The 27,477-nt window shown below is 46.8% G+C and overlaps 2 protein-coding genes across 2 annotated transcripts in view; one reads left to right on the top strand and one right to left on the bottom strand.

Annotated features, from left to right (window-relative positions):
- Positions 1–1,136: 1,136 nt before the first annotated feature.
- Positions 1,137–27,477, bottom strand: part of LOC126521401 (Golgi-associated PDZ and coiled-coil motif-containing protein-like) — a 33,686-nt gene continuing 7,345 nt past the window's right edge. The window contains exons 2-8 of the mRNA XM_050170092.3: positions 17,489–17,653; positions 16,179–16,354; positions 14,723–14,993; positions 11,651–11,815; positions 8,416–8,498; positions 7,083–7,376; positions 1,137–6,471 (exon numbers count right to left, since the gene is read on the bottom strand). Coding sequence (XP_050026049.1) covers positions 6,456–6,471; positions 7,083–7,376; positions 8,416–8,498; positions 11,651–11,815; positions 14,723–14,993; positions 16,179–16,354; positions 17,489–17,653 — 1,170 coding nt within the window. The 3' untranslated portion in view covers positions 1,137–6,455. The remainder of the gene's footprint in view (positions 6,472–7,082; positions 7,377–8,415; positions 8,499–11,650; positions 11,816–14,722; positions 14,994–16,178; positions 16,355–17,488; positions 17,654–27,477) is intronic.
- LOC126521400 (uncharacterized) lies at positions 19,380–26,644 on the top strand. The gene is made up of 4 exons (XM_050170091.3): positions 19,380–19,672; positions 23,436–23,725; positions 24,217–24,607; positions 25,372–26,644. Exons 1-4 carry the CDS (start codon positions 19,436–19,438, stop codon positions 26,221–26,223), a joined length of 1,770 nt encoding a protein of 589 aa, XP_050026048.1. The 5' UTR covers positions 19,380–19,435; the 3' UTR covers positions 26,224–26,644.

The following is a 27,477-nucleotide window of genomic DNA, read 5'->3' as shown; positions in this document are numbered from 1 at the left end:
CAAGTAATGTTCTCAGAGTGGTCACTATCAGATTATTTTCAGCCTGATTGCTCGCAAGTGTGCTCAAGTGCGATAGATTTGTTCTTGCTGGGCACAAGCCTTGTAACGTACATGTTCTGTACGTCGCAATAGCTTGTAGCAAATGCATATTACCGCTGGTTACTTGCTTACTGTGTGGCCCGTTACGAAACGTTCAGCTTCGAACATGTACTGTAGGTGCAGTCGCAGTCACCCATGCTTTGTCATAATGATTCAAGCGTGCGGCCGTTCACTTATCCTTAATACATTGGCGATAGAGTGGCCGTAAGTTTGTGTGCGAGAAACTTTATTATAGGCCAATGATGCGGCGCTACTCCATTTGTCACTGTAGCGGTACTCACGCGTTCCGGGGTTGAAGTCCTTCCTTGTAGGTTATCGCTAGAACGCTGGCGGATGAGTGTTTTTTTTTTTAATCCTTGAGGGAAACTGTTCATCGCAAAGAGCCAGCAGTGGTCCGTGAACTTGGACACGCAGATTCATTCCAGTCAAACACTCCACTGCTCCACATTTTGCAGCATGAACGGAGCACAATGCGTTAGCGAAAACACAGTTTCACTTCCGACAGCTCGTCGCACAGAAGCAGGACAGAAGAGGCAATGGTTTCTTATTCGTGCGCTTTCGCTGAGGCAGGTTGCAGCGTGCCATCAAATGCACTATCTCGTTTCTCTATAGCAAACTGCTTTGAGAAAGGGAATAATAAACATTTTTACAAAAGGCTTACTGGATGTCCCAAAGCTCAATACTGGACAATGGTCATGGTAGCGCAGAACACCGCAGGGAGTAGATGCACTAGGTTTATCGCATGTGGCTGCCAAGGCACCAAGAGCAGGTGATATCTGTGCCTTAGAAAGGCGAGTCTACACCATTGGACATGGCTCCAAATAAGAAATTGCAGTTGCTAGGGATAACGATTTTTGCAGGCAATATTAAGCTTCTTTGTTTCAATATGACTCTTACAAAAGACCACTGCCCAGGTAAGAATTTTTTCCTTTATCACCTTGCAAGAACGTTGATTGCAAAGGACTTCAAGGCCTTTCAGACGGCCATGTGTAAAGGGTGTTTACAAGTATTGAGTGAAACGGGACAATGGCACTAAATGCAAGACAACACATTTTATGATTTTATTTCTATGTTTGTAAGTTATGCACCTCGCATGCAATGAGAAGTCAATGTAACATGCCCAGATTCAAGGAACACTGAATAACAAATGCAATGTTAAAATGTGTGGCTTAGGACTAGACATTCACACCAGATATGGGAGCTGTGTTTTACAAAATTTTTTTGCAGTGGGTAAAAGTAGTATAGAACAGCCTGATATGTGATGCAACATAAAAAAGTGTGAGCAGCAAGTTTGAGTAGATGATGCACAGAAGTAAAGACAGTGTTAGCTGCAGTGTCATTTCTGCAACAACAGCTCTCCTCTCATGTCATCAGACTACAGACGCAGGCGACCACATTTTTGCACCTGGATAATTCACCCGCAGTGCCGGTCACTGGGTAACAAGCTGAATCTCGTACTGGACTGTACTGCATGTTTCAAATAAAGATCGCACAGTGTGTTTCAGCCAAATACACATGGTATATGCATTATGAACACGCCCTGTTAGGATAAAGCCAATTGACATTCTCTTTTGCTGTACAGCGTGGAACAGCATGAAGGCAATTGGCCAAGCAGTCACTAGACCCTAGGTAGATTTGGAGAAGGTTTTTGTGGAAAAACAGCTGTTTTTTACGGGTAAGTGGCTGTTCAGGGTTCCATATGTGGATTGCAAGATTGCAGTGCAAGTTTAACCAAACATGGCCATCTTTGGGATTGGCCCAGTACACTGCATGTAGGAGCACTCAAATGGATAGATATGAGATGACAGGCACATGCTGCCAGTAAAATCTTGCCAAATATTTTGTGGTTGAAGCAGCTTATAAGTACTGAAAAATATTTTGGCAAAGGCACAGATGAAGGCAAAGCATCAACAGTAGTTTTACATTATAACATACTGGACCACTTCTAACACACAATTACACAAGATTGCTCATATCTGCACAGATTTGCAGAGCTATAGCGCCACTACATTGACTGTGTTACTGCATAAGCACCAACACATGTACAGATCTATTTTTCTGTGGATGTTGCTAAGCATTGTGAAACCAAATAATGAACCAAGCTTGGAGCAATTTCTAAAACTGGCTGCAGTACTGTGTTTTGATGCTGTTCAATTATCACTCTGCAGGGGGGCGGACACTTTCAAGTTGCTTCAGACTGTACACTACAGTGATGTATTTCGATCTCCTGGGTTGCCTTATGAGCCAGTCTTTACTGTGAGCTGGCTGTTTAATCTCCTAAAGCAGCAGCTTCAATGGAAGCAAATCACTAAACTGAGAACTTCAACCCTCTTGTAGCACATTTGATGCTGATGAGATGGTGTGTTCCAAGTGAAGATATTGTTTGCAATGCTTGAGCTTGAAATGCTCAAGCAGGTTCTTTCAATCCTTTGCTGTTTCTCCCAGACCTGTCAGAGTTACACTAGCACAAAAATGCTATTTCTGCAATCACATCAACAAGCATACTGCGAATTTCACACACACTAAGCAAAGCCAGTAGTGTGCGAGACAAAATAAACCAAAAACTTAGAACTGGTGTGTGAACTTCATAGGCTACAAGAAGACTTTAGAGAAAATCTATACAGTAGTCACCTAAGCCTAGCATAATGAACCAAGTGCATTACAGTTGTCTAGGGCAAAACTGTGATACTGTATACAAGTTCCTCACAGTGAAATACTTTGTTGATAACAGCTTCAGTGCCACTTTTAGCTTCAGTGCTAAATAATGTTTCATTCACAAGCGGAGTTCTACAACAGTTCTGTGTTTTAAATAACTAATGTTGACACAGCAGAATATACTTCCTTTGCAAATTGTTATGAAAGGCACAAATACTGACTGATTTTTTTTCTGGCATGTGCCACACACTAAGCAATAAAATGGATGTGACTGTATGGCTGTGAAATGAACACTGCATAAATGTAGTAACTTTGTATGCGAATCAGTTCTGCTCCTGTATTTCACAGCAACATCAATGCACTCCATGTATGAAAGATCTGTAAAAATAAATGCTATGGTAAAAAAAAAAAAGCTACTATTTTCACGATGGATAATGTGACTACTAAACATTTGTGAGGAACAAGACTTCAAAATAAAATACACAGCTGCACAGTCTCACAAGTTTATGCTTCACAACATGCTGTCGGACAAGCAAAGTTACAATTTTTCATTTCGCAACATTGCAAGTATCAACACTAATATGGAAATTAAATATGATGTTTAGTATGTAATTATGTCTTGTCATTCATTACTACCTCCTGCCTTCCTAACCACATCTGTTAAACACTCTTCACATCTATTTCAAGAACTTATATGGACAAAAAAATGATTGGAGATCAGTAAAGCAGTACCAAAAAGTGGTCTTCATGTTGCAACTAGCCCAAGCTTCAGTCCTGGCCAACAAATGACAAGGTTTTACACTCCAAAGTGACATCTCTGATGTCACAGCTACAGTCGTGGAGGGCTTCAAATTAATTTTCAGCACTTGAAGTCCTCAAAAGAAATTGTGCAGCTCTATACACTTCCCTACACCAAAAGGTTTTTAACATCATATGCTTGACAACCACAGTCAATGACATATACATTGTTTAAGGGTGTATATATATATATATATATATATATATATATATATATACAAACTGTTAAGGAGTGGTTACACCAGTGCACTAGGCAAATCAATCATCACACAAGTTTCAATCATGAGGTGCAAAATGAACACCCCACATGCATCAACTAATTTTAAGCAGTCTTGTACAAAAGATCCAAACTTTGTTATAATATTTAGGACTATGTTTAGGCTTAGCAAGCCTAATGGAGAGAAAACAATAGTATACCAGCATGAAATTTCATCAAGCAGTTATATTTGTTTTATCCAAGGCTGCTAAGACATGGAAAGCTTATTCTGGTACAATCATTGCATACTCTTCATCCAAAATACTCAAGATGCACTGAATCCAACTGGAACTAAGACAAAGCTATGTGCATGGCCTCGATAGCACCTGCAGCACCTTGTGGCTTTAGAGAATGAGGACTCCCGTTTTCACTACCTAAAATCTTCACAGCGCCAGGATTGTCACAGGAGCCCTAGCACATGATACAGAATATGCTGGTCATGTATGCAGTGGCCCATATGCTTCTGCTAACGTAGACGCTGTTCCAACGTGTACACATTTTCGTGCAGAAATTAAAAATAAAGAAAAAGCTTGCAGGAACCTATGCAGTAACCATCACAATGCCACAGCATAGCACAATGCACAATCTGTGAACACAATTCACGCCAACAAGCCATCGAGGCTAGAAATTCTATTAACTTCAAGCTTCATCACTGGGTTCCTTGCCAAAATGCCAGCTTTTGGGAGTGGTGGATGATAAGCATGAAATAACATCAATAAAGAAGGACATGTTCAGCACTACTGGAAGGTTACTGTATTCTTTTGGAATCCAGCTTTCACTGCAGCACAATCTCAAGCCGCCACTGCTACAAACATGTATAACAAAAACGTCTCAAATTCTTGAGATACAGTGCATTCTGCACAACATGTTCATTACATTCTGGGATTTATTATGCCGAAACTGCACAGCGGGCTATGCAGTATGCTGTAGTGGGTGGGCAGAGGGAGGGGGGTTACTCTGGGTTAATTTTAAAGATGTGGGAAACACCTAAAGCATGGCACAAAAGTGTTTTTGCATTCTGACCAACATCCTCATGCTCAGCAGCGCATTTTCGTAGCCACTGAGTCACCGTGGCAGGTATCCCACACAACATACAACACAGTATATATTATAGGAAGCCTTTGTCAGGGGGAATAAAAATGTATATACTTGTGATGAGCAGTCTATCATTGCCAATTTAGCTTTGAATGCTTTCGAGACATATACAGACCAAGCTACCTGGCTGGCGACTGCCCTTTCATTGCTCTCATTTGCCTGCTTATGCATAAGCTATGGTGCGTGACTGTATTGTCTGCTGTTGCTTCCGAAATACGTGCACAGTTTTCTTGAACCAGTCTTATACTCCAAATCCCACACAATATGCCAAGCCACAATTACATAATACCTGAGCGGTTAGAACATCCAGCTCCCAGATTCATACTGCCATGGTGATGCGATTTCAATCTGCAGTGGTGGCCATGGGCAATGTCTTATTTTTACAGTGAAGCTGTATATGGCCAGCCGATTCGTCCGCCCAACCGTCTGTCGCCTGTACAGTCCTTTGGTGCAAGCCCATGAGCATGCACGGGGGGGGGGGGGGGGGGGGAAATGGGTAGGCCACGCGCCATACGTACTGCTGAGGAGCAGGCAGCTTTTGATCAGCAACCGAGAATGAGCAGAACCGAGAATGAGCTGGTCTATGCCCTGCCGGTGCTGCAGCACGGGCACAAGAACAGGCTCGTGCAGCCGAGTGCAAGCACCAACTGCGTACAGAGGATCCAGCAGCCTACCAAGCCGTTGTTTGATGAACCGTTGAAATTAACCCAGTGATAAACACGCGGGCCGCACGTTTCAGCTTTGTTAGTTAACCATCTGTACGGAGTGTTTGGGCGGTGTTTTTATTATCCTCTTTGTCATCATGTCAGCTACACACGACCACTAAGACATTGGTATGCACTGACGAATTAAATGGTGCCTATTCTGGCCACAATACCATAAAAAGCTCTTGCCGTTTTGTGCGACAAAGATGCCTCTTTGCCATAGAAGGCGCTGTTCCCAGCTGCCGGGTGTGCTTGTGCAGCTGCTTTGGCACCAGCACACCTGATGCCTTGCCTTGAGGCAAGGCACTGTGGTAGTGGAATGTGCATTGTGCTAAGCTGCAGTGTGAAATTAACACAGTTCACAGTAGCACGAGCTAATGAAGCAGTCATGCTCAAGTGACAACAGTTTTCAAAACACTTTCTGGCTGTGGCTAGCATCACTCCTCACTTTGCTAAGTATAAAAACGTACACAAACATATGCTACTGACAGTAAAATGTGAGATTCCATGCCACACCCTACAAATCGTCAATAAAAGCTGAGACACCTCCATAAACACACTTTGTACATGCAAGTAAACTATAGTTTAAGGAGTCTATTCGACATTGTTAATGAAACTGAATGCTAAGAAAAATTGACACAAATGTGTATAAAAGTACAGATATCAACAGCTGTTTGGAATGATGAAATAACATTGTACTCAAACAATCTTTTAATTTAGTAACAACAAGCGTGTGTGAGCTGCACAGAGCAGCAGGAGAGTTGGAAAACTGCTGTTCTGTACTGCCAGGAAAAAAGCTGTAAAAAATTTTAAGCTCATCACAGCATGTGGTAAGCTCATGGCTCCATTCACGTAGCAACAACTCTGAAAGGTAACAGAGAAGGCATCAGTAAATGTGGTCAGAAAAACGGCATATCACAGGCATTTAAGATACAGAAAATTTCCAAACTGAACCACTAGTGGCACACAGAAACCTGCATATGCGAACTGCCCTTCAGCTCTATACAGCCACACAGTTATTAACATAACTACTATAGCACAAACCCACAATTCATAATGCATCTGCATCTGTGGGCTTTATAGAGAATGGGCTTAGAGTGGGACATGGATGGCCTATCTGCTATTGCAACAGGACCTGCACATCTGTTAGAACCAGTGCATAGCACTGAAGTGAGACATGGCATTAAAATGTTCATTCACTGAAGTGAAACAGTTGCAACTTATACTAAATGCAAGATTAAGTAGAAAGACTAACAAGAGTCTGCAGCGAAATACACTCCGAATAACACCTAGGCAGTCCGGCACTGGCAAATGATGGTTCAATCAAATGACAATTTAGCAGGATGCGTTGTTGGGCAAGTTGGTTCGTTGTAATAGGAAACATTGGTTGCGCCTGTCCTGTCTTCTTACATGTGATTGTCTAGAAAGCACAACCAATGTTTAATATTACAAACGACAAGTAACATTTACGTTACCTTTGCTCAGTGACAGTGGTTCCATTCACTTCAGTGGCTGACTTGGCAGGAGAAGCATGGGTAACGGCTTTGACTTCAGGAGGGGCTTCTGGGCCGATATTCTCGTTGGGCTTTGCTCTGGCTTCGGGTGTAGCAGGCACTGCAATACCAGGTACTGCTGTGGTGGCCCCATGGGCAGGTGTTGTGTGAGGTGATGTGGCAAAGCGTGACAGGGACCGATCCACCAGACCGTTTTCGTCATCACTTGGAGCTACGCTAGTTTCACTGATGTCTTCCGGATAAAAGAAGTGGTACCTGCACAGGTTCCGATAGTCAGTCTGTTAAGGCTGGGCAAAACGCAGGCACAACAGGCACCACCTCTGAGAAGTAGCACACAGGTATCCAACCGTGCTGAGGGATCAGCTCCTAATTTCAGAACAACCCTCGCCGTGTTTCAGGAACAGTTTTGTTGCAACCAATGATAAAATGAGGCTGTGTGCCATCAAAGGTTTATGTAACTTGTAAGCATCATTCTGGGAAGTGGAGCAACTTGTATGAGAATGCTCAAGTACTATCTTGCATTCCCTCATGTTCGTCTGCCTTGCATGACAGTCAAGTGATAGTCGGAACCAGTAGGTACAGCAACTACAATGAGATGGTACCACTGCTCCTTTACTGGCACCACCTAATGGTGAGTGTAGCAGGTGCATGCAAGAAACTTTGTCCCTCTTCTTGAGAGCGAAAAATTGTTGGTGATACATCTTTAGACACACAGTCTGTGAACAGGAGAGAAGCACCGCACTGACATAGGCAAATAATCAGTAGTAATTGCCCGAGTTTATGGGGCAGCACCTGCAAACAATGCTCAGGTTGGGCTCTAGAGCTTGCCATGGGCACATGAACATTAGCTCAGGAACACAAAGGCACAGAGCCAAAACACTGATTCCTCAAAAGAGTCTTTCCAAGGAACTGCAGTCCTAGCTTGAGTAGACAGCATTTAGTACAAGAAACAACAACTAATGAATGCTTTTTGCGTGATTATCTATGTCACTATTTTCTTTGTTTGCAAGCGCAAAGTGTGCCGTGGTTCGCTTATGTGCCATATGTGTACTTGCAGCCACAAGATGGAGTTGGCAATTTGCCATGCATTGGTTGCACAACCACACATTTTTCAAGCTTCCAGAACTTGCAGCAGCAGGATAAAAGTTGACCCAGCAGAACAGCCTGATTAACAATGATTAAGCCTTTCTGAACACCATATATCTATCACTCCATATGCCCAATTATTAATCAATTCATACTTTAGAAGTCTGCACATTGTACAATGCATAAATGATATTGGGTGCTTTCTTACCTTAGGTGCTGGCTGTCTTGTGTTTCATCATCGCTGTCCTCATCAGGTGAAACATACAGGACCTTGAGTGTAATCTCACCTTGCTGCAAAAAAATTGCATGTTGCCAACAAAAGATATGAAAGGGACATTAGACACGATTATTAAGTAAAAATGTATCCATAAATTATGCTTCTGCAACATCGAAATGGCTGGTTCTACCACAAGAGGAGGCTTGGTAAACCAATGAAGATGCAAAAACGTGATAGAAACTCCTGTGGTGCTGCTGTGATGTCATTCATTTTGACAGCGTCTAGTTACCATTTGCTTTATCACCAAAAAATTACCATTCAGCATTCTGCAGGCACTAAAGACTCAACCTTGGCAAGTTTCAAAAATTTTCCTGTGCTAAAACGGCCCAAATATGAAACATTACTTCGAAATCTGCAATACTGCACTGACATACCGGCACCAGTTTCGGCATCAAATCTTAAAAAATAAAGGCTTGGTATTCATTTTTGATGCTGAACTGATTTGGTGTTGCACTTTAGCATCCCGACAAATATAAAGTTCTTGAATTTATGAAACAAACAGCATGTGTGACAGATGTCACATCCATTCTTTAACCTGGATATAATAAACTTCAATAAAACGAAATTCTCAATATAATTAAGTATTGAACTTTTCATAACCTCTTGTCCCTAAACACCATGTAATTAGAACCTCAATATGACGAAGTGTGCTCATACGTGAAGTGTGCTTGTATATAACGAAATTTCGCTTCCGCAGTAAAGGAATGCGGAGACAATAAATGGAAACTTCTGCGGACGCAGATGGTCAAATGAATGAATTAAAAGTGGCTGCTTGCAAACACACCTCTCAAATTGCGCTCGGCGCGATCGCCGAAGTGGAGCCGCTTCCGTATCAAGTCCGAGCGCGATAAGATCCTATCGCGCGCCGTGCACTTCGTGCTTTAGGTGCGAGTGAAAGTGCGCGAGGGTGAGACAAGAAAGATGGTGGCTTCACAAGTGCCGCCTTCCCGCGCGAGCAAAGGAACAGAGGGGGAAGGGAGCGAGCTCATGGTAACGCAATCAAGCGCGCGCGAAAGGAGGGCGGGGGGAGGGAAGTTGGCGCGCGACGCTGTGCGCACACGCAGCCGCGCACCCTGCTGCCGCGTGTGCAAAGCGTGGGCGTGCCGAGACGCGTGGCATCATGGTAGCTGTCTTCCCGCGCGTTTAGCATTGGAGGTTGCGTAATCTCGAGTTTCGGTGACTCGTTGGAGCGACAGGCAGAGGAAGCATTCGTTCCCCGCTGTCGGCGCTTTTCATGATAGCGTCGTCCCAGTGCGGGCGACGCTGTCAGCGGCGGGGGTGGAGTTCACGCGAAAGCATGGTTGGCTTCGCTTAATTCGTGCCCCCGATGTGAAGATATCGTCGACGCAGCATGAAACCGTACATTCGTCGCAGACTCCCAAATTCATCAAAACGAATTATTTTCCTATTCAAATTTGCTTTTTTTTCGATTGCCCGATAATTCGGAAAATTCTGCGGCCCCTTTCCGCGTAAGAAAACTCGATCGGCGACTGTACTTATTTGCATAGAAAGTCGAATTTCAATACAGCGAAATTTCGATATAGCAAAGCGAATTGCCGATTTTACCTACTTCGTTATATCGAAGTTTAACTGTACATTCAATGCACAATGCTATCTGTGCTGCTACCTGAGAAACAGACAGTTCATACCAGTAAAAAGCTTTGGCATGCTGTGGCTGTTTTGTTTTATATCTTGCACAGGACGACCACCGATGATGAAAAGGCTTACTTTTAAAGTCTTTTTAAGCCTGTCATGTTTATTCAGGTAGCAGAAACAAGTTACATACCATTTAGCAAACTTAAAAAAAAAATAACCTGCTGTTCTTGATTCGTGATACAAATTACGATAACTCAAAAGACACCAAAGCATATTTGGACAAAGCTAACGAAATTAAAAAGAAGGTATGAACTCCTAAAATCTCTGAATTCTAGGATTTATGATGTCTGGCAAAATGAAAACATTCCTCCTTCTATGTTTTCTGCTATGCTAAGTTCTGCACTTGTGGGGATGCGCGACCCTCGCGCCTCCCCTGATGTTTTCCCGCATAGCGCATCCCCTGATATGCTGTTTTTCCCGCACGGCTCGCGTGGCCTGGCGCCCGCGGCGCTCGGAGTGGTACAAGCGCGGTGTGAGAGATGGCGCCACCGTCGCGGCAGGGGTTACTCGGGCGCCGAGGGACAGGCGCTTGCCCTCTTTCCCGGCGGGTCGGGCGCACGGCGTGGACGTCCCACGCGCGCGCGGCGACGGAGGCTTCTGCGAGACCGCCTCGCGTAGCGGCCTTCGAGCGCGCCTCCGTTGGCGTGACCGAACACGCGGACGACCAGGCGTTGGGATCCAGCATGGGGCGAACATATTCGCTCGCTCGCGGTGAGTCGGACTTCTAGATTTCTCGCGCGCCCATCGGCATGTTTTGGGGATAGCAACTCGGCTAGCAGGCATTGATCTATGAAAGGTGCAATAAATGCCCTTGTGATTGTTTGCACTACTGTGTTGTCGTTCCTTTGTCCCAAGAGTACGGAGGAGAACCACCTATCTCCCACACACTTTGGCCAATTTCTGTTGGTTCTTTTTGAAACACAGATTTGAAAGAATTAACCCACCTGGAACATGACACATGTGAAAATCTAGATTGGCTCATGCAGCTCGTCTTGGTACTACTAATGTGAACTTCCATGTTATCCACAGTATGTCAATATAAAAGTTCTTTAGCTCCGCTGACCACATGGGATTAGCATTAATGGCATACGTTTGGCTTATTGCCTAGAGCTACTATAACTGTGGTTAGGAGATCCAATCTCACAGGAAGGCACTGCAGATACCACTGGTCCTTAAGGTTTCTGCTATGGCCATGCTGACTTTCATGAGCATGTATTGAAGCAAGGTTTAAAGCCTGTAATGGATTGATTATCAACAGCCAAGCAACTCGAAACACTTCCCTTTACATATAAATTAAGTATACAGTCGAGCGCTTCTACAACAAACGCCTATATAATGAAATGACCAGTATAATGAAGGAATAATTCTGTCCCGGTTGTATTGCAAGGTGTCCAATTCTTGACCTGCGTGTGAAAGCTAGTTTGAAAAGGCAACAAATAAAATAAAAGGACCCATCTAACCCGACTTCAACATAAGCTCTGAATAAGCAAGGGCACTAAATACAGCATACCAAGCCCGAAAGAACCTTGACAGCATCATTGTGCTTTGCTTCCCTTAAGTCGACACCATTGGCAGCAAGGATGGCGTCTCCAACGAACAACTTGCCGCTCCTCCAGGCTGGCATGTCTGGGAGTACTTCAGAAATGACTATGGGAACACCATGCTCTAGACCACCCTGCAAGGACAGTAGTGTTTGTCTAAGATTCCACACCAAACAGCTCAATGCCTGCACATATGCAGTTGTTTTTCGCTACGTGGTTAGTACACACAAATGTTACAGAGTAATCCGACTTATAAATTGGTATCACTGAATATTGTTACGCAGAAGGAAGCACAGGTATTAGGGATGTTTACAGGTTGTATTTAAAAGAAATGTGCTACGATGAGCAAGACGGAGTCCCGCTCACACAAGGTATGGTCCCTAGAATATTGGCTAGTCTGCCGTTCGCCGACAGGAGTGAGGACTGTTTCCAAAGGACGGTGGTGGTAGCAGCGTGAGCGGTCGTCATACTATGGCGTGGCACTAGGCCGCCCGGCTGCGTGTTAGCAAAGTGTGCGCGCACTTCGCGTAGTTTAGCCATTCCGTATATTTTAAATGATTTTCTGCCACCACGTACTTGTGCTGCATTAGAGCAGTACGTATTTGTTACAGGTGTGATGAGATGTTTTAGCTGCGTGAAATGGTATCCATTTGCAAATACTTTTATGCTGAGCCGTATCAAACATGCCTGTGGAGTGGGGATACAACTTAGAGCACAAAGCGATTGCGCAGCCTGGAATAAGTTGAGCACTGAATTTATTTATACTGCTCCCTTTGGCAGCCAAGGCCGCAGTGTTTAAAAGCGAAACAATCAAATTCAAGGTACACTTAGTTATCCCTACGTAGATGAATGCGAAAACATTGTGACCACCGCGCAATGTCTATGCTCTTTCAGTCGTTTTAACTTCACCTTAATACCAAAGGTTGAGGGTTCGACTGCCTATGAAGGTTGTGGGTTCAAGTGCCTTAATTAACTGTGCCTTAACTTCACCCTAATTAACATCAAAGGATGTGGGTTAGAATGCCTTAATGAACGCTAGCTTAATTAAACCTGCCTTAATTAATGTTGGTTTAACTGACTACCTTAATTAATTAACTTTGCCTTAAGTGACATTGTCAATGCCTTGATCGGCTCACTTTTTGGATTATCAGGGTCACACCAACGTCTACAACGCAAATTTTCTGCCTGGTGAGCCATATAATGCTTGCACATTACCAAGAAACATGTGGTACAGGTGTGGGATTTGGCATGGTAGAGGGCAAAAAACAAAAAATCAAACCCAGGCTTGTTCAAAACCTATACAAGACATTAGAGAACTTCCAGTTAAGGGCGAGCAAAACAGTGAGAAGAAATAACACATAATAATAGATAAAATTGCAAACGGTAAAAGTACATAAAAAAAAAAACATCATTTGCGAAGCACACACATATGATTCAAGGAAATGATGTGAAAAATTAATATTGCGCATGGTCAAGGAGAGAACCCGAATATGTTTCGACACTAAATAAAATTGTGGAAGCCCATTCCACTCCACAATAATCCCACAAAAGTAATCAAGCACATATGCAATAAGGTAGACAGTCAAAATAAATTATAAAGACAAAAATGAAGAACCTTTGGGAAACAGTGTAAACAAATTCCAGCACACAACATCCAATGAAATGGCAAGAGGTTCGTGAATAAAAAGAATTATGAAAAAAAAAAGACAATTACAAGGCCGCTGGGCATGTGTCCCCGATGTGATGCAATTGGCAAAATGCATTTATTTGCATCTTCTAATTTTCAAATGTTCTAGCTGTTCTTTCTTTGCTGTCCTTTCATTATTGAGACACTTCGTGAAAAACTGGAAAACCCACTTGTGCAAAGCCGCCGCGGTGCATGCAGGCAGCCAAGCAGACGACAGCAAAGAGTGCAGCAATGGATGGATGGATGGAAGGTAGGAGCGTCCCCTTTGAAACAGGGTGATGGCAGCTGCCACCATGCTCAGCAATAGAACTGCTTGCAGTGCCCTCTGCACTTTCATTTAGGAAACATCCCGCCCGCTCCATACGGCATGGCGATTGGACGGTAGACTAGCCAATATTTTAGGGACCATACACAAGGGTTTTTTGTCAGTTTCACCATGCTAAATGGTGTTTGCCATGGTGGCAACTGTCCCATGGTAATATCAAGGCAACAATTTTTAATATGTGCTGCCTATGGATGCTGAATAGACAGAAGTTATGAGCTTATACGTAAGCAATTTAGGTGCATTAATGCTACAATATATAGTGGCAGTAAAATGCAGGCCAGCTACCTTATGATGAAGTCCTCCTTTATTGGCGTGAATGTCGTGTAAAAAGACTGCCAATTTCAAATGATGTTGGTCATCAGGTGAGTATACCAGCTTACAAGAGTTTACCTGCATATGAGGTCTCGCAAAAGTGAGCTTCCATATGATATAGATAAGATATGAAGCACCTGGCATGCTAAGAACAAAAATGGATAAGAAAAAAATGGCAGCATAACTATAAAAACACAGTCCAGCAGCCCTTCAGTAATATCCCACAGACAACATTGCACTCTTAATCATTTTGCCTAAAAATCTCCAGTTTTCACTCACAATGGCAAACCAAGAAACACTACAGTCAGGCCTTGGTACAATTAATTATCAATATAACAAATAAATGCTTACAATGAATATTTGATACAATGTAGGTATTTTTTGTGACAGCTGCTATTTCGTTGTAACGAGGTTTGACTCCACACAACATTACAAACATAACTACGGAAAAGGCAGGGAAGTGCGAGTACTGAGCGCGAGAAATTGAAGGCCTGGAACACAAGCGATTGTCATGGCAACAACAGCGATGGCTCCATTTTCATTCAAGTTACCATACAACAACAGACTGGTGATCTCCCAGTTGCTCAGAACGTCTGTAATGTTATTTTACTCGATCGAAAAGCACAGTTGCAGCTCTTTACTCTTTCTTCTTCTACGTCCACGATATGAGCAGATGGTTTCAACCATTCATCCCCAGCTCAAGTGTGAATCACACACCGTGATGGAGATTCCCAGTCCCTCGTCCTTGCCCTTGGTCAGCCGCACGGTCCGCACATCCCCGATTCCCTGGTGGCGGCGTAGTGGAGTGCCTTCGTCAGGCATTGCAAGCTCTGGCCCAGCCAGGGTAGCAGCATTGGAGGAGCGGCCTCGGCAGGCTCGGATTACTGCCTTGTGCCTGTGCAGGTGGATCTCAGACTCGAGCTGATTCCAAAGCCGGTCATGTTCACTTGGGTTCAGGTCTCTGCCAAGCAGTTGTATCTGTTGGATCCTGAATAATGCAAAGGTGGGGGAGGTGTTGTCATCAAACAAATGGCTGAACCAGCCATGTCTTAGTGTTCTGTGCTCAATGTTGTTATTGCATACACGTGCAAAAGCACATTGCATTCTTAGCAAACATAATCATGCCTTGCATTTACAAAATATCAAGGTGCAGTTTAAGAGGCTGTTTTACTATGCTGCAAAACATTGGTACAGTTCTGATCAAAAGTATTTAAAGCACTGAGTGGCCAGTGCTGTGCTGACATTCCTGGTTTCTGAAGGTCGAGGATGAGAATTTTTAATATTCTTCAGAGGAGCTCTACTATATTACACATTGAGTTAGTTACACTTACACACAGTCTGCCCTGTGTGCTATAAAAAAAAAATGTAACATTAAGTGACAAACCCTCTGATAAGCATAAGTGTTGAAAATGTTACACTGTCCACTAACTTTCTGCAGCTACAACACAAGGTGTGGCAAACACTACAGAAAAAACCTGCAACACTTCTGAATAATGATAAATGAACTAGCACTGCACACACTGCTGGAAGTCTAAATTTTGCTCAAAAGACTTCCTGTCATTTCCTTCAACTTATGAAAAACCATGCCACGTGTTTCTTCCTTATTCTTGTAGAGAGGTCAACACTAAAGCTACTGGGCAGATTTCTTCAGATGCCACGACTAAGTGGTGTTTCCAGCAGACGCAAATGTGAAGAAATCAATGATAAGGTGGTGGTGCGATCTAGTGGCAGAGCATGATGCCATGGCACTTATATAACGGCCTATGAGATCAGGCGGCACAACATGCTCTACAATCTCTAGGTCACAAGCGCGGTGTGATGGCAGCTGGAGGATGACAGGCATCATTTCATCTGGGCAGAGCAGCACAGCTCCAAGTGCCATTTAATTGACATTAAGAGGGGAAGGCAGCAAGGGTGTGGCAGCACCACTTGATTGGTCATAAATGTATTCATATAAGGTATTTTCAAAAATATCTCACCAGTAAATATATGCCAGAGGATGCACTCCGATTCCATAAACATTCCATATCTGTCTTGGCGCTCTTTGGCCATACCTGGCCCTTGTGCCACTAAACAACACACACTCATTCATTCCATATCTTTCATGAAAGGTGCTGCAGTGTTCCTTTAAGTGATGCCTTGCATTTGTGTAACTTCTAAAAGTGAAGCTAACCTGCCAGCCAGTTCTTTGTCAAGGTACTTGGCAGCCAGCTTGGCCCCAAACACTTCACTCTGCAGGGACACAATGTCCCTGCGAAGTGCAGCATTCTCCTTGCGCAGCTGGGCCACCTCTGCCTCTAGCTGCATCTCACGGCCCAGGTCCATTCGGTACATAGTCATCTCTTGTTCCTGCAAGACATTACACATACAGCCATAACAGTGAATTCCGGCTGTTTTCATGGTGGGCTCATAATTCACTGCAGAGAAACTTTTAACGGTCATGCACCTGCTTCAATTATTGGCTAATTAGGGGGAAATGGCATTAGCTGAACACCCGCTCAATTGCAGGCCATGCTAGTCAGTTGTAACGTTAACTGCATAGCAAGGTGGTAAATAGGTGCAACAGCCTTTAAAGACAAATTCATAACAATGTCAATTCTCAACTAATGTTAAAAATGGTTCAATCCAAATATTCCGATGCTTCTGCAAACATGTAAATATAGACGATGTCTTTCTCCTGAGTACTTTGATCAGTCTGTCACTACTAACCAGCAAAGACCGAACAATAGAGAGTCTTAGAATAGGGGCCCCAAATGTTTTGGGGCCCCACTGAAATAGCGTCGAAGCCAGTGCGCATGCGCGAGACGCAAACTGTGTTTGGGTTTTGCGTTGGGAACGCTATTTCACCGATTTAGTGGGAGCCCAAATAGCAGCCCCAAAAGCTTTGCGTCAGAAAACATGGCGGCACCCATCGAAGCGACGGCTCTAGCCTAGCACAAAACTGGGTTCGATTCGTGGCAATGCATGAAGTTCGCAAGCTAGGAGAAGTGACTGCGGTTATCGCTTTCTCTCAACTAGCGTGTGTTATGAAGATTGATTCATTAGATCCCGCTGATTCCGAATTCGATTGTGGATATTATGGCTTGTAGGCCTAACACGGCTAAGCTTGGCTGGTGAAGGCACATAAAGTTGGTGTGCTCAAAACTAAGCACAACTAATTGTTTGCTGATTACAGAATAACCTCTAAATTGTAATTAAATGCAAATACATGCATGTCAAGATTACTATTCCTATCATAAAATGGTATATTTTATTTAATTATTTCTAATCGCTTTTCTTTGACGCCATAGTGGCGCTGTCAGCGCAAGATGCTATCCGCAAACCGTAAAACCTTATTCTAAAACTCTTCACTCCTGCGTGCCCCAACGCTAACACCCGCAAAGCTCTTTGGGGCCCCAAACTATTGGGGCCCCTATTCTAAAGCTCTCCAATATGTGCTGTCAAACCCAAGGTTCAAGCACTCGCTTGTGACAGGGTACTCACCAGTTTCTGCTTGATTGCAGTAGAGTCGCCTGCGTGCCCCATCTGCGCAGACACTTGCAACTGGGCTGAATGCAGCTGCAGCACCAAATGCTGAAGCTCCTTATTCAGCACAGCACTAGTTGATTGCGCCTCATACAGATCGGACTTGAGCTCCTGTAGTTCACACTGAAAAACACAAAGCCAAGGAATTTGACTGCCAGCTTTGATGACATGGACATGATAACGTAGATCCACTCAATACTTGTGTACAAAAGAATGGGCCTCAAAATTAATTTTTAACCTGCGCTTTCATTATGAATATGAAAGAAAACCAAGCAAACCACACCAAATACTTTTTATTTAGGCATAGAATATGTCAGAACAGCCTTTTTCTGAAACAGTTCAAGTGTACATGCACCATCTATTAAGGACATTTCGGTCTTTGGAAAACGGTCAGTTTGATGTGTTTGCCAGCTCTGCTTCAGTCCAGTCCTCAGTTATGTCCGACGACCATATGAATTTCTAACGAAAATAGATGATGTTTCATGCGTACACACAATTCCTCTACTATATTTTAACAAACAAATGTGTACAGCCAGCAAATATTTGCCACCAATTGACAATAATGAGCCTCCTCATGCTGCAGCCGTTGAGCACGGTGTAGGATGGGTTCTAGCTAGATTTACAAACACGCTAATCTGCCCATATCACCTCTGCACTTCCCTCGTTTGTCTATGCCCTGAACAATGCCCCAACTGTAATCACGCTGAAACACACGAAAGCAATGCGTGCCATTCACACACGCAGAATGGCATAACGCCGGAGAGAGGGCACGGTGGAGCGCAGTATTCAAGGCCAAGAAAAAAATACCGAGCGGGGCACCACCGGCGTCAGAGAGGCTTGTCCCAGTGCTCAAAGGGTCGGGCTAAATAGAAGGAACAAGCACACACAACCGTGACGGGTTCAGTGACGGCGACAGTGTGGTGCGCGCTGGAGCTCGCGGTGGGTGGGCCGTAGACCCTGCGCCCCCTTTTCCCCCACAGTCCCCTCGTCCTTTCCCGCTTCGCTTCGTCCGCGCGTCCTCCCTGACGAAAAGCAGCAGCCCAAGGCGCACTTTTGACCGCGGCGGCGGCGACTTGAGAGAAAAAAGCCGCGCGAGCGCCCATCTCTCGGCCGCCGCCGGCTTCCAGGGAGATTACCACCAGGCGGGCCTGGCCCGCATCCCGCAGCGCTCGCTCGCGGCGCTCGGCTGCTGCAACTGGAGCCGACGTCTCGCCACGGCCGTGAAACACGCGGCTGTTCTTCACCTAGTCACGCGACAGTTGACACAATGGCGGGACGATGATATGAGAAGCCAACAACGTGCGCGTTTCTCGATCGCGCAAGCTATAAAGCCAATCCAACCTTCACGTCGCTTTCAAAAGTTTGTTGTGCGGTGTCGTGAATGAATCTTCCACCAGCCTAGCACAAAGCAACGTCTGTCATGACACGCACAGTTTAGAAACTGTCGCTCGCGCTTCCAAACGTGGCAGCTTTTCGAACAGGGGGTACTGCCTCTATCGTCGTGCCCGTTCGCACAGAAGCGCTCGGCGTGGCAAGAACCGCGCAGTTTTCTTCTAGGGAAGACCGCGTGCCCAGACGCCCGAGTAGTCTCACGTAGTCGCACGGCGATTACAAACGCCGGTGGCCAACATGGAAGCGCAAGACGTCCGCTCCTACAGGGCGCGTCTCTCATTTTGCGCGACCTCCTCGCCCACGCTACTCCACCCGGCTCCGGCGAGCGAAGCACAATCACAACCCGGCTAAGGTCGGGCGAAAGAAAATGAGAAGAGCGGCAAAGGCAAAAACAAAAAGCGAAGAGGAACGGATTCCCAGGCAGACGACGTTGTGCGATAGAGGGTCGGCACCCACGGCCAGCTGGGACGGACGCAGACGCCGCAGTTCGCGCTTCATATAAACTTGGCGGAGATGCGCGAGCAGGCAGTGGTGGTCGCAGTACTCCTGGTGTTCTTGACGACGTGTCCGTTCCCGAAAGTCGACGCCGGTGCCGTGGTGGCGGTGCAGCATGAACATCGGCGCTCGCAGCATGGAAGAAGCCGGCGAGACGCCACGACGAACAAACCGCCAGAACAGACGCCGGCGAATCCCAAGGGCTTGGACTTGGGCCCCGACCTGTGGCACAGCGTTCCCCCGTACCTCAAACAGGTAAGACTGGGTTATAGCTTATGGCGAAGCATAAACGATCGTTTAAGCTTACTGTTCCGAAGCAGGTTGTACTTACCTGCCTTCACTTGACCCTGTAGATTTTAAAACACTGCCATGTCAACGGGCGCCGTGACAGAATTCCTGTAGCACGTCAGGTCTGCCACGAGCACTGTCTCGCTCAGTCACCGAGAATATGATGCGACAAAACATCCCTAATTACGCGCGCTGAGGTTTTCAAAGTTTATTACGACTTATAATTAAGGTGATTTCAGAACTTCGTTGTAGGAATCTTCATTTCAATTTTAACAACTTTGAGCTCCATGCCTACCAAATATAAGAACGGCATAATTTTTTGCATTCCGCATCTAGCAACACGACCAGCGACCTGGTATCTGTGCTATTAGCGGCAACTAATTACCACGCCACGAGTGCAGGGCATGATGAGGTCCAAGCGCAGCGAGGTGTGCGAAGGTAAATAATAGAAGCGCGCGCGTGTGTGTATACGTGCAGCCTTACGGGCTTCTCCGTTGTCACCATATATGTTGTTTGGCTGTGTGTTGTTCAGAGTGTTCCTGACACTCTAGACCTCTGGAAGGAGAGCACGCGAGTTTTTTCGTTCCCTAAGGCGTTGGAACTTGCGGCATATCGCCAAAAAAAAACTCTCTCCAGCAGCCTATGCTTGCAGGGAACGTGGCCAGTACACTTCTGACAAAAAAAGTGTACCTTCAATGCAGGCTACAACAGCTACTAAAGCTTATACTGTTTCGCTTCCTTTTTCGCTCCTTATCTCAACGATAAACATGTGAGCCACGCAGTTCTCATCGTTGTGAAACTCCTACATTTCGCAATCAGCCTTGGAGTAGCTGGCCAATGCGCGCGGTGTCCTTCCATTCAGGCGTGCAACCACGTGGCAAGAACCGCGAGCATCCGAATGAAAACAGAGCTCGTCATATCTTGCAGAGCGCTGCGAAAGAGCCGCGAAAGAATGAAAAAAAAAAACGCGTCAAATGTGACCTGCGCCGTCTTTTGACAGTTTGAGTTTCTCCGCGTGGACATCTGACAGTTGATTAGCCTTGCTGTTATAACGGAACGCGGCCCCGTCTTCCGATGCCTATAAATTCGTGCTGCGATCACTCGAGCATAATGATGTGCCAGATGTACTGTGGGCAAACTATGATGTGTATACTACACAAATCCGGGCGCTTTCCGCAGGATAAGGCAGCAGCGCAGGAAGGACAAAGGTCACAACGTAAAGCTGACGTCACAATCGTCAGCCAGGTCATGCTTGTGTTCTTCATCCTTCCTGCGCTGCTGCCTTCACTATGCCGAATCTACTAGCCCGTGAACACAGTTAACGTCACTCAATAAACCACGTTTATTCAGTAACGTCACTTTAGACCAGTGGCGTAGGCGGGGCTACGAACATGACCGGGGAGGGTGGCGAACCTGTGTGCCACCCCTTAGGTATACCACTGCTCCAAACGCAGCTTAATGATCACATTTTCCCACTTTGTTATTGTACATGCGTGACGTACTGCACAGCAGCCATATAATGGCTCTTCCGAAAGTTGGCCAAGCATATCGCGATGCGTCTGGTATGAACAACAATAGGGTTGCAAGCTACGTACGACGCGCGAGTGCAAGGAGCTCCAGGCACGAGCGTTGAGTACACAGTCCATTACCGCTAAATATAGATTCCCCTTGGGTACGAGCACTAAGCAACCAGTCCTTTGGCACCACGGGTGTCTATCAAAAGTCTTCTAGGTAGATTGTTTCAGGAGTGACTGGGTCATGTGACCCGACCGCATGGTGGAACAGCGCAGTACTCCTGATGCTACAGTTGATAGCGGGGAATACGTACCTTCCTCGCTCCCAATCCGCGGCACCAGGAAAGCAACCAGTGCCCTGAGGGCTTTGCTGGTGGCGCTTACATGTGTCAAGCTCAATCTTGGGCCATAGTGCGGTTCCTGCGGCATTCGCTGGGCTCCAGAGCTTTGGATGCCGAGGACGCGGCAGATGGCTGGAAGGTTCTGGTTCGCACATACAACATAGATGCGCGCAGCCCTCGCGGAGAGACGGCCGCATGTTTGAGACCTTCGGCAAGATTTCCCATATGCTTTGGATACATTTAATTTCGTCGCCGCTGCATGGCCCTTCAGTGACGGGCTCTTAAAGGGGCCCTGAAACGATTTTCTACAAACGTACTGAGTCGTTAGATGAGGTCCTTCTGATCATTAATTGACGCATCTAAGTGTTCCGCGTAAAGCGTGTAATTTATTATAAGGTTTTAAAAATGTACATCGCTGCCGATCGCAGCACACTGCTTGGCGGAATTTTCAGCCGCCCCTACCCATATGACGTCATGTGGGCGAGCTATCCGATTGGCTGCCCAGGGCGCGTCATCGATAATTTTTCCACCTTTAAGGTCAACAACTGATGTTCATAATAGTTGGAATGTTAGTTAATTTGTTTCTATAAAAAGAAAATAAGAGAAAGAGAACGCACAAGAACAATTTCTCACTATACGCTTAAGCACTTTCGGCACACAGCAAGCGTCGTCTGCTTGTGTTGCAACGTGCTTCATTTTGACGAGAGCTCCGCGGTTAGACTCGGTCTCAGTCTTTTCGTGAGCACTATGATTCGACTTTGTTGCGTTGTGGACTGCAAACGTAGCGACTGGCAATATGTCAAGCTGAGACATCGTGTGCGGCTGCAAGGCAGCAGACGATCGGACTGGCAGCAGCGCATCAGACTGCCGCTATACGATCGGCGCCAGGATTTGCGCGTTTGAGGCCGTCACTTTACAACGGAAGATTACTAACGCAATAGCGTTTCGCGAGTCCGGTATTAGGGTAAACGTAAGCGCAAGGGGACAGGGCCTGGCCGTGCTTAGCCCCGATCACTCGGCGAACGAGTTGAGGGGAAAATGCATGTCTATGGAGGAGGGTAACTTGTAATGGTCCGTAGCTCTCTTATATGAGACGTTTCACACAAATTGTGGTGCGAATGATTAACTTTAGCTGTACCGTACGCGTCTACAGAATTTGTCCGAACCATTCAGGGGCCCTTTAAAGTTAAATTATGGGGTTTTACGTGCCAAAACCACGGTATGATTATGAGGCACGCCGTAGTGGGGGACTCCGGAAATTTGGACAACCTGGCGTTCTTTAACGTGCACCTAAATCTAAGTACACGGGTGGTTTCGCACCTCGCCCCCATCGAAATGCGGCCGCCGTGGCCGGGATTCGATCCCGCGACCTCGTGCTTAGCAGCCCAACACCATAGCCACTAAGCAACCACGGCGGGTAGTGACAGGCTCTGCTCATGTCACTGGAATTCATCACTGAGATCAGCATCAAACAGATTGGACGCAAAAAAACAAGAACGAGAGAGAGAGAGAGCTCTGCCTTCGAATGATTCTTTTCTCAGAAAGAGGAAATGCAATCATGTACAGCTACTGCGAAAGCGCGCATCCCGGACAACAAAGGTCAGATGGCTTGCAAAAAAAAAAAAAAAAAGAAGTCCTACCTAATTCCCACTTCCTATACAGTTACACTAGAGAAACTTGCATGATATTATACTTCGTTATTTTTTTTTCAGCAAAGAATCATTTGTAGTCAACGCCTGTCTCGGGTTTCTTGAATTGACACCAACTAATGTAAATGAAGCTTGTCAACTTTTTAAACCATCTAAACGCGAGCGGATCGTTTCGATAACGCGCGGCGCATAGCCCGTCCTCAGGTCATGCTTCGGCGGGGCGCAGGTGCTGACGTCCATCGACGACCGGCTGCGCGGCCTGGATGCGTTCGGATCGGCGCTGCGGCTCACGAGACTCGACTTCTCGCTGGAGCAAGTGCTGCGCAAGCTGGACTCCTTCGACAGCCGGCTGGGCAGGCTCGAGGCCAAGCTGGACGTGCGCCTCGAGAAAGTCGAGGAGGCGCTCAACGGACGCGGCAAGGACGCCGCGTCGCCGGCTCAGCAGCAGCAAGGTGCCGCGGATGCCTTCCACCTGAGCCGCCGCTTCGACATGCTCGCCGACAAGCTCAACAACAAGTGAGACCGCCCGAGAATGCGCGCAACGCTGCGAAAAAAAATTTATCCCATCGCAGAGTCCCACTGCACTGCACTACACATGCAGCGCGCTCCACGCGCACAGCTTAGAGTAGCACATCTTGAATAGAGGTTCACGCAGCACTCTTCGAATGTATCGAATAAGTTGAATGTTCCTCGTAATACAGCAACGTCACCATGGCTTCGTCTCAGCTTTGCAAATGCGCATGACATATGTGAGCGCGAAGACCAGTTTACAAATACGTTTTGTGAACGCACTCGAACGATTCGCGATGTTTAACGTTCCACAGAGACGCGCTGTACGGTATATAGTAATGGTTTCGAATTAACTTCGGCTATCTCACGTGCGCCGCAAAGGAACGTCACGTGCTTGCCGTCTTGTCGTATTTCTCTGCTTTTCTATCGAGTTTCTTTTTCCCATGGAACGCTGCAAGTGTCTCCGATGCCATAGCCAGGACCGTTCCGTGTCGCAGGCTGGCCTTTCTGGAGACCAAGCTGGACATGCGCGCCGACCGACTGGCCAACAAGCTAGAGCTGCTCGAGCGCGACCTGCAGGACGCCTCGGAGGACGCGCTCGAGAAAATGGCGCGCGGCGACGAGGCCCGCGCGCGGCTCCACGCGGACCTGTCGCGGCTGGCCGACCTGGCGGAGCGTGCGGACACCGCGCAGCGCCAGACGGCCACGGTGCTGCGTGTCGACGTGGCCGACGTCATAAAGCGGGCGGACGCCAAGATGGACCTGTTCAGCCACGAGATGTTCACGGCGAACACCATACTGCGCGCGCTGCAGCAGCAAGGAAATGCCACGCAGCAGGCGGCATCGTCCTGCCAGGCGATGTCGGCTGATGCGCCTAGCTGGGAACAGGCGAGTAGAGGAGATTCCGGCTCCTATAGCTGTCCGGAGAACTCGATATGGACGAACGTTTCCTTTCAGAGACCCAGGGGCGTCAGAAATTGGCGGCAGGGCAAGAGAGAGCGACTCTACCACGCACCCGTGGACTTCCGTATCACATCCGTTTCAAACGCTCCGGCAGAGCCATTAGCCAACCTCATCCACGTGTCAAGGGCGCCGACACTCCTATATACAGATCCACAGGCGCTCCGTCCCTAATGGGTGAAGCTCCCACGCTCTTTCGCCTATACGAGTATAAGGCAACACACATTTGCCTGATCTCGAGAAGTTACCCGCTCAAGCAAGGTATACATAAAGTACACGATAGTCGCACGTGGGCACTGAAAAAAACCGTCAACTTTGTAATGAGTATCTTCATCACAGGGAAGTGTGTGTGTGTGTGTGTGTGTGTGTGTGCGTGCGTGCGTGCGTGCGCGCGCGCGCGCGAAAGGCTATTGGTAGGGCTGACCGGCAAGCATGTAAGGCACACAATTGTGATACTGAACTAACTCGCGCCAGAGAGGCACAGACCTCGTGAGAGGACGCAAAACGCTCGTTTTCACCGAAAGGAGGAACAAGCGATCCCACACTTGACTCGTCGCGTTAACTTAATCGTTTTGGTTGCCAATGACGATTTGACGGGAACGCAGAAAAGGAAAGTGAACGGATCTCGCCGAGCACGTGGCGCCGTCGTGCCCTTTCGCTGGCGCTCACACGAACGCGGCGCGCCCCCGCAGGTGACCAACCTGACCGAGCTGGTGGAGAAGATGGTGCGCGTGGGCGGCGAGCAGCTGCGCGAGATCGACTCGGACGTCGAGAGCTACACGCGCAAGGTCATCAACGGCATCTACGAGCTGCGGCGCACCACCGACGAGCTTGTGCGCGGCGCCTTACAGGACACCGTGGAGCAGGGCAACCGCACCCGGGTCCTGGTGCGCGAGGAGTTCCGCAAGCTGCACGAGCAGATCGAGCCGCTGCCGCTCATCGAGCCCCGGCTCAGCATCCTCAGCGAGGGGCTCGAGAAGCGCATCGTCGAGCTGGGCGCCACGGTCGACCACAGCTTCGCCACGCTGCTCGTGGCGCAGAACTCGTTCATCTCGTCCTGCAACCGCATCCAGGAGGAAGAGGTGCAGCTGTACGACCTGCTCGAGCGCATCATCCTCGAGATGCGCAACCGGTCGCTGGACGACACGCAGCGCATCAGCGACGAGCTGCAGGGGCACAGCCACGAAGTCGCCGCGCTCCTCAGGGGCGCCGTGAGCGCGGTGTTCGCCGCGGGCAACACCACGCTGGCCGAGGTGCGCAACCTGCTCGGCAGTCGCCGGTCCGATTGCAAGCCGTCGGTATCCGGCGGGAGCTCCCAAGCGGTCGACGACACCAGTGGTGACGGTACGCCATCGAGTGCGGCTGCGATGGCGGCTACGACGCCGCTGCCACCAGGTTTTGCCACGACAGCGCCATCCGCAGGCTCTCCCCCTGCTGGTGCCAGGACGAGGGACGGTGCTGGTGGCGGAGGAGGAGGCGCCAGTGGCGTTGCGGCTTCGGCGGCGACGCAGGACTACGAATATTACGACGACGCCCTCAAATAGGGGGCGGCAAGATTCGGCGATATGTTCGGTCGTGCTTACAGACGTTGGTGCTGATACCTTGCCGCCACTAAATGTTGACTGTATATATGTACGGTGGCGAGGAGGGTTCTGCGTGCTGGAATCGATGCGCGGCGAATCGGGCATGTGCGTACGTGCTACTTGATGAAGAGTACGTGTATGAGGTGTATATTTCTGAACGCACGTACACGGCCAGCTGGAAGGGGGAAAAGACAGACAACCCAAAATCTGCTTCTTGCAGAAAGCTGTGATGCCAGCAACACAAAATAAATCAGAACTGCGTAGCATGTATACACAAACTTTCTTCGGGACAATGTAAGTGCGTTTATGCGTCTTTTATTATGTAATCGAATAACGATGTTGGCAGTGTCTGTATAGCTTCAAGAAGAATACCTTTTTCTTTTTCGTTGTCAAAGGTTATTTATGCGATTTCTGCACGAAACTAATGCAACCATAACGTTGCTGCTCCGCGAGAAAGTTGCTGCTCCGCGAGAAATATTGGGTTAGGTTAACGGCGACAGCATAGCGCATTTACACCATACTATTCGCCAGCTCGAATAACGCGAAAAGGGAGTTTAAGACAAGGGGACATAGGTGAAAGCCGCTACCACGCGAACACCAGATCGTAAAGGCCCTTGAAGAGCTGCGTTTCGGTTTGCGATGACATTCAAATTCAAATTTATTTGCCACCATGGTACAGATGATGGCGGGGACCCGTAGTAAAAGCTGCCGTTGGACAGCTTGACAAGGCCACGGGCCCCCACTTTGACAGCAATACAGTGGTTGTTTTTCTTTCCCCTTTTTTTTTTCCTTTTCTTTTTTTTCTTTTTTTTTTTTTTTTTTTTTTTTTTCACACACACGAAAAAGAAAAGAAAATACAGGAAATACAGATAACAAAGGAAAAAAAAAAAAAATACATATAGCAGAGTTGTTATCCGGTTACAGTAGTCAGCATAAAATCAACAGCATTGTCCTGGCTGGAAAAAAAAACTTACAATGATGGTGAAAGAAAGAAGAATTGGGTAGACAAATCACAGAAAAAAAAAAAAAAAAAAAAAGGTTAGGTGTAGTGTAAAAAATACTCGAACAGTTTGTGGCGTGTTGTGTTTTGGAGATCAATATCGTTTTGTGCGAGTTTGTTAAGAAGTCGTGGTAGTTTATTTTCTAATGTTTGATTACCATAGAAAGTTCTGTATGTTTTTACGTTCCATTGTGCTATGTTTCTTGTGCTGTACA

Source organism: Dermacentor andersoni, chromosome 6 (assembly GCF_023375885.2).
Source record: "Dermacentor andersoni chromosome 6, qqDerAnde1_hic_scaffold, whole genome shotgun sequence".
Classification (NCBI taxonomy): Eukaryota; Metazoa; Arthropoda; class Arachnida; order Ixodida; family Ixodidae; genus Dermacentor; species Dermacentor andersoni.
This window is presented reverse-complemented; position numbering and strand designations above follow the sequence as displayed.

Coding starts and splice junctions, on each gene's coding strand:
- LOC126521400 (XM_050170091.3), top strand. CDS start 19,436: ATGCGCGAGCAGGCAGTGGTGGTCGCAGTACTCCTGGTGTTCTTGACG. Junction 19,673..23,435: donor TTCCCCCGTACCTCAAACAG/GTAAGACTGGGT, acceptor GGCGGGGCGCAG/GTGCTGACGTCCATCGACGA. Junction 23,726..24,216: donor GCCGACAAGCTCAACAACAA/GTGAGACCGCCC, acceptor TCCGTGTCGCAG/GCTGGCCTTTCTGGAGACCA.